General features: G+C 37.4%; 1 protein-coding gene across 5 annotated transcripts in view; it reads left to right on the top strand.

Annotated features, from left to right (window-relative positions):
- The window catches only part of PTPN22 (protein tyrosine phosphatase non-receptor type 22), a 72,451-nt gene that overhangs the window by 19,058 nt on the left and 33,295 nt on the right, over positions 1-20,098 (top strand). For all 5 annotated transcript variants that reach the window (XR_005215268.1, XM_037826330.1, XM_037826329.1 and 2 more), the window contains 10 exons: positions 8,852-8,960; positions 9,212-9,288; positions 9,414-9,509; positions 9,957-9,995; positions 11,183-11,254; positions 11,356-11,415; positions 11,970-12,112; positions 12,609-12,675; positions 14,144-14,221; positions 16,639-16,725. Coding sequence is in view for 4 of the 5 variants with exons in the window: in XM_037826330.1 (XP_037682258.1) it covers positions 8,852-8,960; positions 9,212-9,288; positions 9,414-9,509; positions 9,957-9,995; positions 11,183-11,254; positions 11,356-11,415; positions 11,970-12,112; positions 12,609-12,675; positions 14,144-14,221; positions 16,639-16,725 (828 nt within the window). In the remaining variant the exon portion in view is untranslated. The remainder of the gene's footprint in view (positions 1-8,851; positions 8,961-9,211; positions 9,289-9,413; positions 9,510-9,956; positions 9,996-11,182; positions 11,255-11,355; positions 11,416-11,969; positions 12,113-12,608; positions 12,676-14,143; positions 14,222-16,638; positions 16,726-20,098) is intronic.

Below are 20,098 nucleotides of genomic sequence, written 5' to 3' on the forward strand. Positions count from 1 at the left end.
AAATCAAAAATAAAAAGAATAAAAATAAAAGTAAAAAATAACACCCAAAACATTTCATACCCCTCCTCTCCCTCTATTATGCATTTACTTTTTGTCCCCATTTTTCTACTCATCTGTCCATACACTTAATAAAGGGAGTGTAAGCCACAAGGTTTTCATAATCACACAGTCGCACTGTGTAAGTTACATAGTTATACAATCATCTTCAAGAATCAAGGGTACTGGATTGCAGATCAATGGTTTCAGGTATTTCTTTCTAGCTATTCTAATACATTAAAAACCAAAAAGGGATATCTATATAATGTATAACGGTAACCTCCAGAGTGACCTCTTGACTCCATTTGAAATCTCTCGGCCACTGAAACTATGTTATATTTCTCTTCCCCCTTTTGGTCCAGAAGGCTTTCTAATCCTACCATTCTGGGTCCAGGCTCATTCCTGGGAGTCATGTCCCATGTTGCCAGGGAGACTTACACTCCTGGGAGTAATGTCCCACCTAGGGGGGAAGGCAGCAAGTCCACCTGCCAACTTGGCTTAGAGAGACAGGCCACATCTGAGCAACAAAAGAGGTTCTCTGGGGGTGACTCTTAGCCACAATTATAAGTAGGCTTAGCCTCTCACTTACAGTAACAAGCTTCATAAGGGCAAGCCCCAGGATTGAGGGCTCGGCCTACTCAACTGGTAGTCCCCAGTGCTTGTGAGAATATCAGGAATTCCCCAGGTGAGGAAGTTAAATATTTCTACATTTTCCTGCAATCCCTCAAGGGGGCTTTACAAATACTTTTTATTTTCTGCCCAAATTACTCTGGGATGTATCGGGGTTTCACGGTAACTTGTACAAACCAACCAGATCTCACTCCCTATTCAAGGTTCCATGTAATTATGGTGTTTGAATAAACTGACCATGCAATTTAAATTATGTAGTGTGACAGCCCAACTTTGACTCTTCATTTGCACCTAGCACAGGAGGGCCAAGTTTGATTTTCCCTTTCCAAAAACATAACTTATATCTTCTATACAATAACTGTGGTACTTCAAGGCAATGATATTGTGGATTTGTGTTTTTTTTCTTTCCGTTCTCTTTTAGGAGTTATCTTAGTTCATTTACTAGTAACTCATTTTCTAATCAGTGATAAGGATATGGAAAAGACTCAGTCCTGATTTCTAGAGTCATGGTGAGACCCAGTTCTGCTGTCCTACTTGAAAGGAAAATGGTAGTATAGTCCATAAACCATATGATTTTTCTATTAGCTTATCAACCATACACAGAATCTGATTTGTCGTACATTCCAATCTATTTCAGGGCCCATGAGCGGAGCTGGCCCTTTTACTTTATTCTCTCAGCAGCTCTTCAACACATAATTTCTATCACTGGTGCCACCTCTTGGCACCTGTTTTGGTTTCTTAGGCTGCTTAAAGCAAATACCATGAAATGGGTTAGCTTAAATAATGGGAATTTATTAGCTTAAAATTTTGAGGGTGAGAAAATGTCCAAATTAAGGCACCACTGAGGCAGCACTTTCCTCCAGAAGACCAGCTGCTGGTGATCCTTGGCTCCTCTGTCATACGGCAATGCACATGTGGTGTCTTCTGGTTTCTCTCTTCTCTTCTGGGTTTCGTTGCTTTGAGCTTCTTACTTCCATGGCTTTCTCTCTCTTATTCATTCCCTTTACAAAGGATTCCAGTAATAGGATTGAGTCTTTTCCTGAAAGAGGTGGGTCACACCTTAACTGAAGTAACTTCATCGAAAGGTCCTACTTAAAATGGATTTACACCCACAGGGATGGATTATATTTAAGAACATGTTTTTCTGGGGTACATGCAGCTTCAAACCACCACAGCACCCAAGCCCATAATCTTGTGGTTGGCAGAGAAATTCTTTCACCTTTGACCTCCTATCTTTCCTTCTGCCACCTCAAGCCACCCTCATGATCCTGCTTTGTCTTTTATCCTATTTTGCTTTCCATTCTCAGAGTTTCCCCCTTCTGGTTTCGTCTGTCAGTTCTTCTGCCCTTTTTTATTCTCTGTTGGGGTGTAGGAGCCTGAAGGTCAGGAGGGGAGAGAAGGGTAACAAAAAAGTCTTTCACAGTGGTCTGACCACACAGCATGCTATAGGGGAAAAAAAATAAAATAAAATCTTTCACACTTTACAAAATAACAATTCTATAGGCATTTCCAGATGCCTGACAGGAGGAGGAAGTAAGGGAAAAAGGCATCCTGCCCCATTGTTGAAGGTGGCTAAACAAGAATAGGTTACACACATACATAGTTTATCTGTGACAGTTTATCAAACTGAGGAGTATTTTATAAAAAGCACATAGCATTCTCCCTGGAAAGCATTCTACAAGCAGAGCAAGCAAAAAAAAAAAAAAAACAAACACGTAAAAACAATGTAACAAGGAATATGCATTGGGCTCAGTTCTGGAGATTTCTAGAAGGAAAAGTTCTGGGACTTGGAATCTTTTCAGCAGCCCTGGGATCCATAGCAACCTGAAAATCATCATTCTGGTTGTACGTAAGAGCAGAGAACTGAAGAATTTGGTAAAACTTCGGTAGCAATTTTTTTTCATTTTTTTAAAATTCAGTTTTATTGAGATATATTCACATCCCATACAATCATCCATGGTGTACAATCAACTGTTCACAGTACCATCATATGGTTGTGCATTCATCAACCCAATCTATTTTTGAACATTTTTCTTACATCAGAAAGTATCAGAATAAAAATTAAAAATAAAAGCAAAAAAGAACACCCAAATCACCCCCCCCATCCTGCCCTATTTTTCATTTAGTTTTTGTCCCCATTTTTCTACTCATCCATCCATACACTGGATAAAGGGAGTGTGATCCACATGGTTTTCACAATCACACTGTCACCCTTTGTAATCTACATTGTTATACAATTGCCTTCAAGAGTCAAGGCTACTGGGTTGGAGTTTGGTAGTTTCAGGTATTTACTTCTAGCTATTCCAATACATTAAAACCTAAAAAGGGTTATCTATATAGTGCATAAGAATGTCCACCAGAGTGACCTCTCAACTCCATTTGAAATCTCTCAGCCGCTGAGGCTTTATTTCATTTCATTTCGCATTCCCCTTTTGGTGAAGATGATGTTCTCAATCCCATGATGCCGGGTCCAGATTCATCCCCCGGAGTCATATCCTGCGTTGCCAGGGAGATTTCCAGCCCTGGGAGTCAGGTCCCATGTAGGGGGGAGGGCAGTGAGATCACCTGCCAAGGTGGCTTAGAGAGAGAAGGCCACATCTAAGCAACAAAGAGGCACTCAGGGGGATACTCTTAGGCACAATTATAAGAAGGTTTAGCCTCTCCTTTGCAGTAACAAGCTTCATAGGGGCAAGCCCCAAGACAGAGGGCTCAGCATGTCAAGCTGTCAGTCCCCAGTGTTTGGAGAACATCAGCAATAATCCAGGTGAGGAAGTGCAATACCTCCGCATTCTCCCCCAGCTCTTCAGTGGGGCCTCGAATATATATTTTTATTCTCCACCCAAATTACTTTGGGATGTGTTGCTATTTCACTCTAACCTATTCAGACCTGCCGTATCTCACTTCCTGTTCCAAGTTCCATGTAATTGTGGTGTTTGAACAAACTGACTGTAGAAGTTATATTGTTTAGAAAATATAGATCTTACACCAAATAAACATTTCTTCCCTTGGTCTCATGGAAGTTGAAGTTTTAACACACAGTCAGTTTCAACCTTTACCCTTTGGCCCAATTTGCCCTAGTCTTAACCAGATCTGAGTAGCAATATTTTATAGTTTCCCTTGTGTCTGTGCCATGTAACATGCCTTATTACTTTCCTATCCTAGTCTATTTGTATCCATTTTTTGCATGTAAAAATATGCTATAGAGTTATCAATTCATCTTTCCCCCCAAGTCCAATTCTGAAAATCTAGAAGAATTCAAACTATGATAAGAAACTAGAACTTAAGAACTAAAACTGTACACCTGGCTTTCAATGGGTGGCCTGTGTTTGATCTGACTCTAAAAATAGAAGGAAAAAAAAGGTCATTAGAATAATACATGCTGGCAATTGTAGTACAGTTAATAAGCAAGCAGTGGCTGATTGTTCCATTTGTCATCCTTAGTTGGAAAAAGTTTACATTCCTACACTGATTTAGTTTCCTTGGCTGCTTAAGCAAATATCATGAAATGGGTCAGGTTAAACAATGGAATTTATTCACTCACAGGTGGAGGCTGGGAAAAAGTCCAAATCAAGGTGTCAACAAGGTGGTACTTTCTTCCTGAAGACTGTGGTGTTTTGGGGCTGGCTGCTGACAATCCATGGTCCTTAGCTACCCTGCCACCTGGCAATACACTTGGTGGCCTCTCCTGACCTCTCTGCTCTGTTCCAGATTCCGATGAATTTCAGCTTCTTGCTTCCTATGGTTTTTCTCTCTCTGTGTCTGAATTTCAATCTGCTTGTGAAGGACTCTAGTAATAAGATTAAGATCCATCCTGAATGGGTTGAACCACACCTTAACTGAAGTAACCTCATCAAAAGGACCTACTTACAATGGGTTCATATCCACAGGAATGGATTACATTTAAAAACATGTTTTTCTGGGATACATTCAGCTTCAAACCACCACACTCCACCCTCTGGACCTCCAAAAGATATGTTCTTTCTACATGTAAAATACATTCATTGAATCATAATATCTCGAAAGCCCTTAGTCATTTCAGAAACAAGGCTTAGTACAAGTCTCATCAAAATGAGTTATGTGTATGTTCTGTCCTGTGGCATAATTTCCATGTCTGTGGACCTGAGAAACCTAAAGAATGAGTCATTTGCTTCCAAAATACAATGGAGGGCAGTGTTTGGATGGATAAGTAAAAAAATGGGGACAAAAACTAAATGAAAAGTAGAGTGTGTGTGGGGGGGTTGATTTGGGTGCTCTTTTTTACTTTTATTTTTTATTCTTTTTACTTTTTCTGGTATAAGGAAATGTTCAAAAAAATAGATGGGTGATGAATGTACAAATATATGATGGTACTGTGAGCAGCTGATTGTACACCATGGATGACTGTATGATATGTGACTATATCTCAATAAAACTGAATTAAAAAAAAATGTGAAAGCACATAGCACAGCCCCTAGCTCATAGAGGCTGAATAAATTCTGTTTTATTTCATTACATTTGATGATGATAGTGATTTCTTTGTTGGTCAGTTAACGTTTCACACCACCAAGCTACAAACTAGGGCGCTGAGAGCTGCATTAGCTACAAGTGTTCAAAAATGTCACTTCGCCAGAGAAGATAACTCATCACTTGCTACATTCATTTTCATGGGAACAGACTTGATTACTTAACAATAAAAGTTTTATAGGCTGCAAAACAATATATATATATATACAATGGAGGGACAGGCATAGGATAGACAGTTCCATTCCAGAAGGGAGAAATCAGAAGGAAAACAGAGGTCATGTGTCCCAAATAATTCTGAAACCCAGCAGGGCTAACTCCATTAGATTTCAAGGTCTAAGAGCCATCTATAGATTGATGCTTGATGCTTTGTCCTCTGGGTCTGATGGAGCAGCAGCCCCACCCTTTCCAAGTGCTTGAGTAGTGGCCATGTTTTCCCTAAATGCTGGGATGAAGTCTCCGCCCTCTGTAAGCACTGGAGTAGTTATATGAATTTAATCCTCTATTTATTATTTGGGAAGTGTAAATTTAATTGGATCCTAAATATTTGGTAATTCTCTGTCAGGAAATCCTAGCTAACACAATATTGTAACCCCAACTATTTTTCTCTCTCCTTGAATTTTCTCTTAGATAGTTGCCAAGTTATCCTGAACCAATTTTGAAACGATGAATTTTGCTTGTTTGTTGGATTGAATTTCTACTCTTTACTAAGTCTTGTTTTTTTTCTTTCTCTGTCAATAAGTGTCATCATACCTATATTTTAGACTCCCCTTTCCTCACCTTTTTTTTCACCATTTAGTTAAGGATATCCTTAACTAAGATATCTGTACATCTGTGCTGGTTTGAATGTATTATGTCCCCCAAAATGACATTATCTTTGATGTAATCTTGTGTGTGCTGATGTATTAGTATTGATTAGATTGTAATTCTTTGAGTGTTTCCATGGAGATGTGACCCGCCCAACTGTGGGTGGTAACTCTGATTGGATAATTTCCATGGGGTCTGGCCCCACCCATCCAGCATGGGCCTTGATTAGTTTGCTGGAGCACTATGTAAGCTCAGACAGAAGGAGCGAGCTTGACACAACCAAGAGGGACACTTTGAAGAATGCACAGGAGCTGAGAGAGGAACTGCAGTTTACAGAGACAGTTTGGAGATGGCCTTTGAAAGCAGACTTTTGCTTCAGAGAAGCTAAGAGAGGACAAACACCCCAAGAGCAACTGAGAGTGACATTTTGGAGAGAAGCTGAAGCCTAGAGAGGAACATCCTGGGAGAAAACCATTTTGAGACCAGAACTTGGAGCAGACAGCAGCCACATACCTTCCCAGCTAACAGAGGTTTTCTGGATGCCATTGGCTATCCTCCAGTGAAGGTACCTGATCGTTGATGCCTTACGTGGGACACTTTATGGCCTTAAGACTGTAACTATGTAACCAAATAAATCTCCTTTTATAAAAACCAATCCATTTCTGGTGTTTTGCGTTCCAGCAACATCAGCAAACTAGAACAACATCCTATTGAAATAACTACTTGAAATATAGGCAACTAAGAAAGAGTACTAACAGTCTCTTTTTTTTATTTTTCCTTGATGCTAGTCACTAGAGAAAAGTTCTTTATTTCCTTATTTCCCTTTATTAGTTCACCCTGTGGAACAAAATAGATGATAGTCATGGCTGCAAAATGCAAAAGCAGTACCAGGGAGGGATACATTCATGAGAAGGGAAAGGAAAGCCATGTTTTAAAGAAGTAATATTGCGCATACCATCAGTGCCATCAATTTGTAATCTTTTGTATAAAAAACCCAGAAGTCATCTTTAGATTGGAGGACAGTGGGAAATTTGGGAAAGTTAGCTTGGGGCCCAATTAAGGTGAGTCCTAAGTAGGAGTTTGGACTTCTTCCTAGTAGCAAGGGGTTTTCATGGAAGTTGTTTTGGGCAGGGGAGAGATAACTAAAGAAGTATTTTTGGAAGATTAATTTAGTGTAATTATTCCCAGTGGATCTGAATGGGGAAAGACAGAGAAGTGTGAAGGTGAGTTAAGAAACAATTGTGATATTTCAAGCTTTAAGGGAAAGGGCCTGAACTAAGATATCTGAAGTGGGCATGGGAAGGAGGGTTGATGCAAGCAAAATATTACATGGGAGGAATCGGTAGGACTTGCCGACTGAATTAGAGCTGTGAATTGTGGGACGGAGGTAACCAAAGGTAACTCTCGGTTTAAAAGTATGGCTGTCTGGGAGAAACAGTGCCATTGGCATTAACTGGGGGCAATGATGATTTTTGTTTTAAATGTGCTTACTTTGAGGCTGTGGTTAAGATACCCCAGTGGAAATGTCTAGTACATAGTTGTAATTCAGGACTGAACTTAAAAATTGAAGACCAATATAGAAACTTGAGAGTTACCCAATAGAGATTGAAATTATAATTCAATTTGAATCCATTAAATAAGTCAGCAAGCAGTTGTTGTATGCTTTCTACAAGAGTATATGATATCTCTGAGCTAATGTTTATAATAAGGGCAGAAAATTGAGGACTTAATTTTGGAACTTTTGGTAATTCTCAGTTAGAAGACAGAAAAGGGCAGAGAGCCTGTAAGAAAAATGAGAAGGAGGAGTCAGAGCAAAAAGAGGAGAACCCAGATAATACAGACTAATAAGGGCCAAGGGAGGAGGAAATTTTCAGAAGGAAATTAAAGAGGATGAAGACTGAATAGATGTTGAGGGATCTAGCACACAGGAAGTAATTAATGTATTAATAAAGTCGTGACGAACTCACCACTAAATAATAGCCAAATAATGGAAATCATTTTCTTTAGTTCAAATAATAATTATTTATTGGCTATTATAGAGGTCCCACCACCACCACCATCTTTCTCAAATCAAGTATGGGTTCATCCTAGTCCTATCTATTTGAAACCGTTTCTTTAAATGATAAGAGAGATAAAATCTGGGGTAACACTGATTCCTAAGAAGGAACCAAAGAGAAACTATCATTTTCTCTGACCTGAAGTTTTGTTTTATAGTATCATATTGAAAAATGGGAATGATTTTAAGGAGTTACTTCAGTATCTTGAGGAATCTTGTTCAACCACATTAAGCTAGTCCCTGCCTGGCCCAGATCATATGCTATTTAAAGATTACTGCTTGTTTAAGGGATGGATTGGAAGTTTGGGTCACATAAAAAAAGTAACTTCTTTTGGGACTGAAATCTTTGAAATTTTGCTGGATATAGAAAGATTTTATTCAGCTAAACCTCCATTTCTACTTTAAAAACAAATGTGATCTAAAGCGAAAAGACTAATGGAACTTTGTTTTTCTGTTGACCACTGAACTAAATAGCAGCTGTAAAGAAAGTAATTTAAAATTTTAATATCTGACCCTTTGGGTGGAGTGTATGGCTTGTTTTCCGAATGTATTTGGTTTTTAAAATATTCACCAGTTTCACGTCTAAATTTTAGCTATTTGTGGCACAGCTGCAGCAAGTGTAGCCTTTTCACTTCTTCAAAATGTCACTGAAGTTTGATATGCTTATGCCCCGGGGCTCTGTCCTGAATGGAGTCAGCCCAGAGAGAATGCTAAAAGGGCTGAAGTAGAATGTTGAGGCACTGGAGAAGGAAAGGTCTCTAGAGATAGCTTCTTATCTACTTTCTCTAGGAAGATTTAATTATTCTTGGAATTTTATTACAGAAGCTGAAAAGGCAATCTACCATGTACAAGGCAGATAAAACCTTTCCAACAACTGTGGCTGAGAGGTCTAAGAATATCAAGAAAAACAGATATAAGGATATCTTGCCCTGTAAGTTCTATTTCTCCCTATAAACCTGAACCGTATCCCAGGTTAAATCATTCCTGTCCTCTTTTTACCCATTGCCTAATCCTGGAATGTGGCATTGACATATTAGTTTCTGCTTTTTATGACTGCAAAGAGTACTCATTCGTTCACTCAGTTACTCATCAAACACTTACTAGCATCCACCAATCACAGTGTTGGTCCACTTATAGTAAACCCCTAAGACCTCTTAACTACATCTTTCTTTTATATGACAGATGATCACAGCCGGGTGGAACTGTCTCTGATAATCTCTGATGAGGATTCCAGCTACATCAATGCTAACTTCATTAAGGTACACTGAAATGAAATAAGAGCACTCTATATTTCTCTAGGTACCTAAAAAATAGGAGGAAAGCACTAGGTGAGATGAAAAAGCTATTAATTATAGTCACCTATGTAATTTCTGTTCCCCTTTAGGGAGTTTATGGACCTAAGGCTTATATTGCCACTCAGGGTCCTTTGTCTACAACTCTCCTGGACTTTTGGAGGATGATTTGGGAATACAGTGTCCTGGTAAGTGCAGTGTTGCTTTTGCTTTATTCTCTAGTTTTTAGAGTTGGAGGGCATAGGGTGTCAGGGTTTGAGATTGAGGTTTCCTGTCTTTTAAAACCATGGTTGGTCAATGGGATTTCAGTGTTCAGGCATCTATTTTAGTCAAAATCCCAATGTCACTCATTTTCAAGGAAATGAAAGTTCTCACCTTAACAGGCTCATTTGGTAACAAAAAGTTAATTTATTCCTTTGAATAGAGAAGAGGGAAGTGGGGGCAGAAAGAAGAGAGGGTAGGAGCAAACTATTTTATAATTTATTCGGATTTCTTTTTTGTTTAAAACACAAACAAAACAAAACATAAAAAGAATGGTTAATACCTTCTGGCCATGGGATCCATGCAGTAACTCTTCTTCCTAACCACATAGACATTTAAATTTCTATCTATTCCCCCTCACCCCACCCCACCAGATCATCGTTATGGCATGCATGGAGTTTGAAATGGGAAAGGTGAGTTGCTTTTTAGTACCAGCTTTCCTAAAGGTAAGGGAGAGAAGAAAAGGAAGGAAAACTTGTAAAAGAACATTCCTTAAGGTAAAAATTATGCAGATCTTCCTGGCTTTCAGTTTGGGGATGCCACATGACTCTCTGGGCTTTTTATTTTTTCCTTCCGAAGAAACACTTTTTGTCAATTTTCTCAGTAGATTCCAAGTTTAATGTAGAACCAAGGTATGATTTTTAAAGTAATAATTCATTCTCCCATTTTTACTAATCAGGCATTTTTTCAACTGCCAGTCAGAGTTTCTAACACTATGTTGTCCAAAATGGCATCCATTAGCCTCATGTAGCTATTGAGCACTTGAAATATGATTAGTGTGATTGAGAAACTGAATTTAAATTTTTAATTGATTTTAATTAATTTAAACTAAAAAACATATTCAATTCAGTTATTAGAAAACTTTTAAGTATGTTTGGAACAACTTGAATGTGTGAATCTGTCTTTCAACTGTAAGTTTTATGAAATCTAAATCCAAATAAAATATTTCCAATGAAAATTTAGCATCCTAATTAAGATGTGCTTTAAATATAAAATATATACTGGATTTTAAAGACTTAGTAAAAAAAAGAATGCAAAATATGTAATAACTTAAATATTGATTGCATGTTGAAAAAGTTTTTGATATATTGGGTTAGGATATAATTAAAATTTAAAATTAATTTCACTTTTTTTCATTTTTGAATGTAGCTATTAGAAAATTTAAAATTACATCTGTGTCTCATTACATTTCTATTGGACAATGCTGTTCTAATCTACATGGATAATACTCTTGCTATTCTGAGTTGATATAATTGAAACCAAAGAAACTTGGTGTTTCAGATAGCTTGTGCAGCTTTCTTTTAGTAGACATATGGTTTCTGTTAGTCCTGCTACAATACTGAAAATAGATCAAAGATCCTTATTTCTACCTTTTTAGGCTTCTAGAAAGTCTGTAATGTATGTATCCTTCTTTAATGTTTGTTTTCCCATCATCGGAGATTGCAGACCATGATGTTGTGGTTGAAGCTTAAGGGGCTTAGAAGTTACCTGAGGTGAAGGATATAGAGCTGAATTTGCTTCTGAATGAGGGAGTGGGTTTTGTTATCCAGAAGACTAGAATGTGTGGAGGGAAATCACTACATTCTGCTTTGTGCAACAGAAAAAGTGTGAGCGGTACTGGGCTGAGCCAGGAGAGAAACAACTGCAATTTGGCCCTTTCTCCATAACTTGTGTGAGTATGGTGCCTGTTCCCATTAGGGGTGAGCAAAGGCTCCAGGATCTACTTTATAGAGAGCTTGTTTTAAACTAATATTTTCTTCTTCTACTTATTAGGAAGCTGAAAAAATAAAATCTGATTACACAATCAGGACGCTAAAAGCCAAGTTCAATAGTGTAAGTATATAAGTCAAATGCTTACAGGGATCAGGCAGGTAAATATACATAGTGTGTGACTCAGACTGGGTATAAGGCAATGGGCAGTTGTGGGACCTTTGATGTTCTGGGTAAGTCTTCATATTGAAAAGAGACCTTTGGTGTGGACATGTGCCCCCCAACCTTTTTCATACCATGGCATACATAGAAGATGAAAAAATCTGTGGGGTGAATATAGAAGTTGTACAGTGAATAGAGACTGGGGACCAACTTAAGGGCTCAGGCTCCTTAGGCTCTGCCCATCTTCTCTGAGGCCAAGGGATAGCCAAGAGTAGAAGTTCTGGTTTGGACACACTTTTGTTGAGTGTGTCAGAGGGAATAGGTCAATAGTAAGTGACCTGAAATCATTTTCAATTGTTCTCAGAAGGCACCTGTTCACCTGAGGTCTATAGGAAATAAAGCAGCATAAATTGCAAAAAGGATATAGACGCTACTACTAAGGCGAGTAATCTTGTGGCAAAATAAGGTGGAGTCCTAACCTTGACCTCTCTTTCTATTCTGGCTATCTTTTCTAGGAAACTCGAACTATCTACCAATTTCATTACAAGAATTGGCCAGACCATGATGTGCCTTTATCTACAGACCCTATTCTTGAGCTCATCTGGGATGTGCGTTGTTATCAAGAGGATGATAGTATTCCCATATGCATTCACTGCAGGTATGATGCTGTGTATGAACCTTCTATGCAGAACATACCCAGTGTCAGAGTCTGGCCAGGAATTTTGTGGTAGCTGAAGGAAGACTGACTGTTGAAATTTATGGTGACATGAGCTATTGGATGCAGGCTCCTGACCCTACCCTCACTTATTTCAGTTGATCAGAAAGGAATGAAGTTAGAAATGAGAGTGATTGAAAGGAATAGGTCAATAGCAAAAACAAACTATAAGTTCAATAAGAGCATTAAATTCATATTTTTCTAAGTTACTTGTGAATAGTACAGCTCCAATGACTTACTGTGGGAAATTGCCTAGGATCTGTCCTCAGGTTCATTATGGCATGTGGCAATTGATAAATAGGCTCTGGGAAATGATTGGGTTTGGAAAATTTCATTGCCTTCAGACTTTTTTCTCTTCAAATCTATGGGTGAAATTTTCCAGATGTTGTTAATGATCTATCTCTGCAACTATACATGCTACGGTAATCTTTCATTTCAGTGCTGGCTGTGGAAGGACTGGTGTTATTTGTGCTATTGATTATACATGGATGTTGCTAAAAGATGGGGTGAGTTTCCCTCAGCAGGCACTTCCCATTTTCTTACACTGTTGCTTTCACACTTAGGAACTGTTTGATTCTTCAAAACATCTCTCTCCATGATTTGTCTTTACTAAAATATTCACTGACAGACCAGACTTGTCAGTCGATGATTAAATTAGCTATTTGTGTGGTGCTCAAAGAGTGGTTCCCACACCACCATCATCAGCATCACCTGGAAACTTGTTAGAAATGCAAATTCTTGGGCCCCACCCTACACCCAGTAAATCAGAAACTCTGGGGGTAGGGCCCACAGGCCCTACAGGTGATAAATGCATGCTACAATTTGAGAACAACTGCTCTAAATTATATTGTTATCCTTTTACAATTTTACAGAAATCAAACTCAATTTTATGGAAATCAAACTTTGTGTTCTAATGTATAAATCATGTTTTTTTTTAAATTCAGTTTTGAGATATATTCACATATCATACAATCATCCATGGTGTACAATCAACTGTTCACAGTTCCATCATATAGTTGTGCATTCATCACCACAATCAATTTTTGAACATTTTTATTACTCCAAAAACAATGATAATAAGAATAAATAATAAAAGTAAAAAGGATCATCCAAATCATTCCACCCCCCCCAACCCACCCTATTTTTCATTTAGTTTTTTGTCCTCATTTTTCTACTCATCCATCCATACACTGGATAAAGGGAGTGTGAGCCTCAAGGTTCACAATCACGTCGTTACACTGTGTAAGCCACCTAGTTATATAATTGTCTTCAAGCATCATGGCTACTGGGTTGCAGTTAGACAGTTTCAGATATTTCCTTCTAGCTATTCCAATACACTAACACCTAAAAAGGGATATCTATACAGTGCATAAGAATGCCCTCCAGAGTGACTTCTCGACTCCATTTGAGATCTCTCAGCCACTGAAACTTTATTTTGTTTCATTTCACTTCCCCCTTTTGATCAAGAGGATTTTCTCAATCCCATGATGCTGGGTCCAGGCTCATTCCCAGGAGTCACGTCCTGCGTTGCCAGGGAGATTTACACCCCTGGGAGACATGTCTCACGTAAGGGGGAGGGCAGTGAGTTCACCTGCTAGGTGGGCTTAGAGAGAGAGGGCCACATCTGAGCAACAAAGAGGTTCTCTGGGGGAGACTCTTGTGCACAATTATAAGTAGGCTTAGCCTCTCCTTTGCATTAACACACTTCCTAAGAGCAAGCCCCAAGATCGAGGGCTCAGCCTACTAAATTGTTAGTCCTCAATGTTTGTGAGAAGATCAGTAATACCCAAGTGGAGATGTCCAACATTTTCGCATTTTCCCCCAGTTCCTCAGGGGGGCCCTGCAAATATATTTTTATTCTCTGCCCAAAGTACTTTGGGGTGTATCAGTATTTCTCACTAACCTGTACAAACCTACCATATCTCATTTCCTAATAATATTTTAGAAATAATATTTTTTCCTTTTATTTGGTAGATAATTCCTGAGAACTTCAGTATTTTTAGTTTGATCCAGGAAATGCGAACACAGAGGCCTTCATTAGTTCAGACTCAGGTATGGGCTATGGTGAATGGATCAGAACATGATGGTAAGGCATCCAAAAGCAGCTGACCCCTCAGCTGTAACACGAATTTACTATTAAGTACTTTAGTCTGTTCACATTTCCTTTGAGTGCCCCAATATTTTCCCTGTGTCCTCCTGCCTTGGGTCAAATTTCTTTCATTCCTTATATTTTACTGTCCATTTAGAAAATATCAGGAAATCAGAATAATATTTCTTATAAAGAATGTTGAAAAAATTCAACAAGCTGTTTGACTTAGAAATTAACAGCTGGGTCAGGTTACTTGAAATTTTGTGGTAGTAAATCCATCTCTAAAACCAGAGAAAATCAGAGATTTGTGATTTCTACTTCACAAGGTGGTAACACAATCTGAAAAATACAATCTAAAGCTCATTTTAGGAAATACTGAAAAATAAAAATGAAAACTGTAATCCTATCACCTAAAGCTAGCCACTGTTACTAATTTTCTATAGTTTCTCTTGGTCATTATTGTATGTATACTTTAAAAAAATATATGCTTCAAATCACACACACACACACACCATAAATATAAATGTATATGTATTTCCAGTTCACAATCTTTTAATCTACTCCAGATTGCCCATGTTTGTTCACCCTATGAGGGTTCTTCATTTCCTCATTAACTCAAGCTCAAGTTCCTACGTGAAATATTCCTGGTCTAAATCTCTCACTGTCAACACTATTAATTTCTCCCATATTTCTACACCACTAATTTTATTTGCCTTTCTAAGTTGTCTCTGTTTGTAAGATAGAATTTAGCATACATTCATCCATCAGACATTTATTGGTGTTTATTATATAATAGGTACTTTTGGATAATTTTTGAACTACTTTTTACTGCTTAAATAGTTAGCCTTAAGTGTTTAAAGCACTTATAAATGAACTTTCACCTAGGTTAAGGGATAAAACAATTGACAATGGCAGTTCAAGTACTTTAATCTAAAAGTTGTGAATTGAAGGGAAAAAATGAAGAGCTATTGTAATATAAATGTGTATGTTCGGCCCATACAGGTTTTCCAGTAATAGCTAGTGGAAATTTTTTTTTTCAAATGTTGACTGTAAGTGTTTTCTATATTCAACCCTGTAAGGGGGAAAGTTTATGTGAAATGAAAGCATTTGCTGGTTTAGAGCCGTCAGACTTGAAAGAAGGCTGATCCATGTAAGTGCAAAACGGCATCAGGAAGTAAGCAAACCAATTGTATACTTTTAAAAATGTAATATGAAATTAATAAATAAAACCATATTCCATTTCAAAAAAATTCCATTTCAGGTCTACTTTTAAAAATTGGAAGACAGCTGGAAAAGTTTAAAATTTGATTTCACATTTTGGCATTAAGACCAGCTGAACAAATATCTTAACAGTTGTAGCTGCCTTTTCTGATACTACTCAAGCCAGGAATGGCACTGTAAAAAGATGAGTGCTTCCTGTCTTTTTTTTACTTTCTTCTTGGAAAAATTAAAGAGTGTATCCACATGACTGTGTTGATTGATATAGACTTTGTATTGTTTTCTTGCTACAATTGTCTTTGGAATAAGTTGTTTTCTATTTGTATAAGATTGTGTAAAGTGTCAGGGAAAACCCTGAATAGGCCCATTCAGATGAAAAGTAGATCCAAAATCAAGTACTTGAGCAGGTACAGAAGCAAAAACAGAGCACTAAAAACTCATATACCTTATAACAGGTAAAGTCTCATTTCTTATGGAGAAGTTTCATGTATAGCCACAAATTTCCCAAGCCTATGCAATGATCTACTTTTCTTTGGTATCTTTGCTACTACAAAATTTCAGCAGTTTAAGTGCAGTAAACTAAGGGTCAGAAGATTCAGATTCTAACCCAGGTATGGAATATTACTTCTGAATGACTTTGGAATAATTGACTATAAATAGGGATAATAGCTCCATTATTTCACAGAGCAATTGTGAGGGTCAAGCTAAATAATAGATATTGAGGCTATCTATCATCTACCCACCACCACCAACTTATCTACCTTTTCCCAGAAAAGACAGTGGTAGATTACAAAAAACAAACAAACAAACAAAAAAGACATGCAGTATGGAATAAAAGTATTTAAATATAAACAACGAAAACAGAAAAGAGGAATGATGGTAGAGAGAAAGATAAGTCAGAAAGTGAGGTTAGAACATAAAAAATCATGACATAAATGCCTCTCTATTAGCTAGAGGCAGATTAAATGTTGGCTGTTTTTAAAATGCACTTCAAAATCTGAAATGGGCTAACGTAAGACACTGTTTACTAAAGTAATGTTGATGTTCTTTTCAGGTCTGCTGTACTAACATTTGAATGACATTCATATTCCTGAAATCTGGTTCTGTAGTTCACCAAGTTTTTTGTTTGTTTTCATTTGTTCTGGTTCATGATGCTCTTCAGGAACAGTATGAGCTAGTCTACAGTGCTGTATTGGAACTATTTAAGAGACAGATGGATGTTTTCAAGGATAAATGCTCTGAAACAGAGGTAAAGTTTAAACTTGATATTTTGACAATTTTTTTTCCATATTTGTTTTTAGTCAAGGGATCTCAGATTAGTTGTAAGACTTAATTACCTACTGTCAAGTCTAACTGGGTGTGTCAAATGTGCATGGGGCTACACAGCAAATCTCTTGTGGAGAAGAACAAATAAATTGAGGTACTTTTAACTTAGAAAATTCCTTGTGTAACCTACTGTATACAATTTTCAGCTAAATTTAGAAACAACAGGAGTGACTAAAAGTGGAAGTGTATATTCTGTTCCCATGTTTTTGACAGTTGTGGCTGAGTTAATAGTGAGAGTGATAATTATAAAGTGAAGTTATACGTGAGTCCTAATGTGATTTTTTTCAGGTTACTCTACCCTTATTTTTTGTTATAATTATTATTTTTAATTTTTATTATGGTCACATGTATACAACTCTGATTTCCCATTTTAACAACATTCATGTGTTCAATTCAGTTACATTAATTACATTCACAATACTGTGCTAGCACTACCATCTATTACCAAAACTTTTTCATCACCTCAAATAGAAACTCTATATCCATCAAGAAATAACTCTTCATTCCTACCCCCACCCCTGGTAACCTGTAATCCACTCTCTGTTTCTATATATTTGCATGGTCTAGGTACTTCATGTACAAACTATACAATGTTTGTCATTCTGTATTTGGCTTATTACATCAACATGTCTTCACGTTTTATCCATGTCTTAGCATGTATCTAAACTTCATTCCTTTTTACAGCTGAATAATTGTTTTGGTTTGCTAATGCTGCAGAATGCAAAACACCAGAGATGGATTGGCTTTTATAAAAAGGGGGTTTTTTTGGCTACACAGTTACAGTCTTAAGGCCATAAAGTGTCCAAGGTAACACATCAGTAATTGGGTACCTTCACTGGAGGATGGCCAATGTCGTCCAGAAAACTTCTGTTAGCTGGGAAGGCACGTGGCTGGCGTCTGCTCTAAAGTTCTGGTTTCAAAATGGCTTTCTCCCAGGACATTCCTCTCTAGCAAGCTTGCTCCTCTTCAAAATGTCACTCACAGCTGCACTGAGTTCCTTTTCTTTGAGTCAGCTCATTTATATGGCTCCACTGATCAAGGCCTACCCTGAATGCGTGGGGCCACACCTCCATGGAAATATCCCATCAGTTATCATCTACAGTTGGGTGGGGCGCATCTCCATGCAAACAACCTAATCCAAACGTTCCAACTTAATCCCCACTATTATGTCTGCCCCACAAGATTACATCAAAGAATATGGCTTTTTCTGGGGGACATAATACATTCAAACTGGCACAATAATATTCCCTTATATGTATATACCACATTTGTCTATCCATTTATCTGCTGATGGACACATGGGTTGTTTCTACCTTTTGGCTACTGTGAATAATGCTGCTGTGAACACTGCTGTACAAACATTTGTTTGAGTCTCTGTTTAAAATTCTTTGGGGCATACATTTAGAAGTGGAATTGCTGGGTCACATGGGAATTCTATGTTTAACTTTCTAAGGAACCACCAAACTGTTTCTACAGCAACTGTATCATTTTACCTTTCCTCCAAAAATTCACCATGGTTTCTATTTCTCTGCATCCTCAGTAACACTTGTTATTTTCTGTTTTTAAATAATAGCCATGCTAGCGGGTGTGAAGTGGTATCTCACTGGAGTTTTGATTTGAATTTCTCTGATTGCTAAGGATGTTGAGCATCTTTTCATGTGCTTATTGATGATTTGTATATCTTCTTTGGAGAAATGTTTATTTCTCCAAAAAAGAGTCATAATCCCATTTTTCTCATTTGGGTTGTTTGTCTTTTTGTTGTTGAGTTGTAGGAGTTCTTTATATATTCTGGCTATTAAACCTTTATCAGATAGCAGATTTCCAAATATTTTCTCCTATTCTGTAGATTGATTTTTCTCTTTCTTGATAATGTCCTTTGTTGCCCATAAGTTTTTAATCTTGATGAAGTCCAATTTATCTTTTTTTTTCCTTTTTGTTGCTAGTGCTTTTGATGTCATGTCTAACCATAGACTAATACAAGGTCCTGAAAATTTTCTCCTATGTTTTCTTCTAAGAGTTTTAGCTCTTATATTTAAGTCATTATTCCATTTTGAGTTAATTTTTGTTTATAGTATGAGGTAAGGATCTAATTTCACTCTTTTGCATTTGGATATCCAGTTTTCCCAGCATCATTTGTTGATGAGGCTATTCTCTCCTCATTGAGTGAACTTGGCACCATAGTAAAGAATCAGCTGGCCATAGATGTGTGAGTTTATTTCTGAACTCTAGCTTCATTTTGATTGCAAATATCTCATTGAGTTTTGAGAATATTTTGACATATCCAATGGATTTTTAGTTGAAGTTCTTACATAAAAAACCATTATGATTTTGCCAAATGCCAATTTAAAAAGTGCTGAGAGTTCTAGATATGCTGTCTTTATCTCATCACAAAAATTGGTAGGTTAAATAGTGTGCAATTACAAAATATTAGATTTTGAACAAGCCTTAAGGTAAAACTACATTTAAAATGTAGCATATACATTTTACTTTTTAATATCACTTGAATTATTAATCTGAAAATATACCCTGAGGACCTACTTTTTCCCCAGCATCAGGAATACAAAGTATGTAAGACAGGGTCCTTATCATAATTCCTGCCTGTTGAATGATGAAGCATGCTAAGACTCAGCAAGGTACATGGGAGGGGAAGGGGAAAAAGTCAGAAAAACTGAACTGGGGCTAGGGAACTAAGCAATCCTATAATTAACATCTAGTCAACTCTAAGGAGGCACATCCTAGTAGGGGGACATGGAAATAAGGGTATACATGGCAAGAACTGTTACTGATTTCCTATTCATGCCTATTTCATTGACTGGTATTCTCAGAATAATATTAAGTAACAAAAGTGATACGGACATTGAGACTTTAATAGGAATTATGCTAACTTTTGATTGGAGAAGTTTCTTTTTTTATTTGTATGAAAAAAGTATTCATTGATTCCTATTTTATTAAGACATTTTTTCAGAACGTATATTGAATTTTGTCAGTTGCATATTTTTGCATCTATGGGTGTGCAGGTTTGTATATATTATGTCCCCCAGAAAAAGTCATATTCTTTAATGCAATCTTGTGGAGGCAGACATATTAGTGTTGATTAGGTTGGAACCTATTGATTGTTTCCATGGAGATGTGACTTAGTCAACTGTGGGCAAGACCTTTGATTGGATAATTTCCATGGAGGTGTTACCCCACCCATTCAGGGTGGGTCTGAATTAAATCACTGGAGCCATATGAAGAGTTCACAGACAGAAGGAGCTCAGAGCAACTGAGAGTGACATTTTGGAGGAGCTGCAGCT

The sequence above is a fragment of the Choloepus didactylus genome, chromosome 2 (assembly GCF_015220235.1).
Source record: "Choloepus didactylus isolate mChoDid1 chromosome 2, mChoDid1.pri, whole genome shotgun sequence".
Taxonomy (NCBI): Eukaryota; Metazoa; Chordata; class Mammalia; order Pilosa; family Megalonychidae; genus Choloepus; species Choloepus didactylus.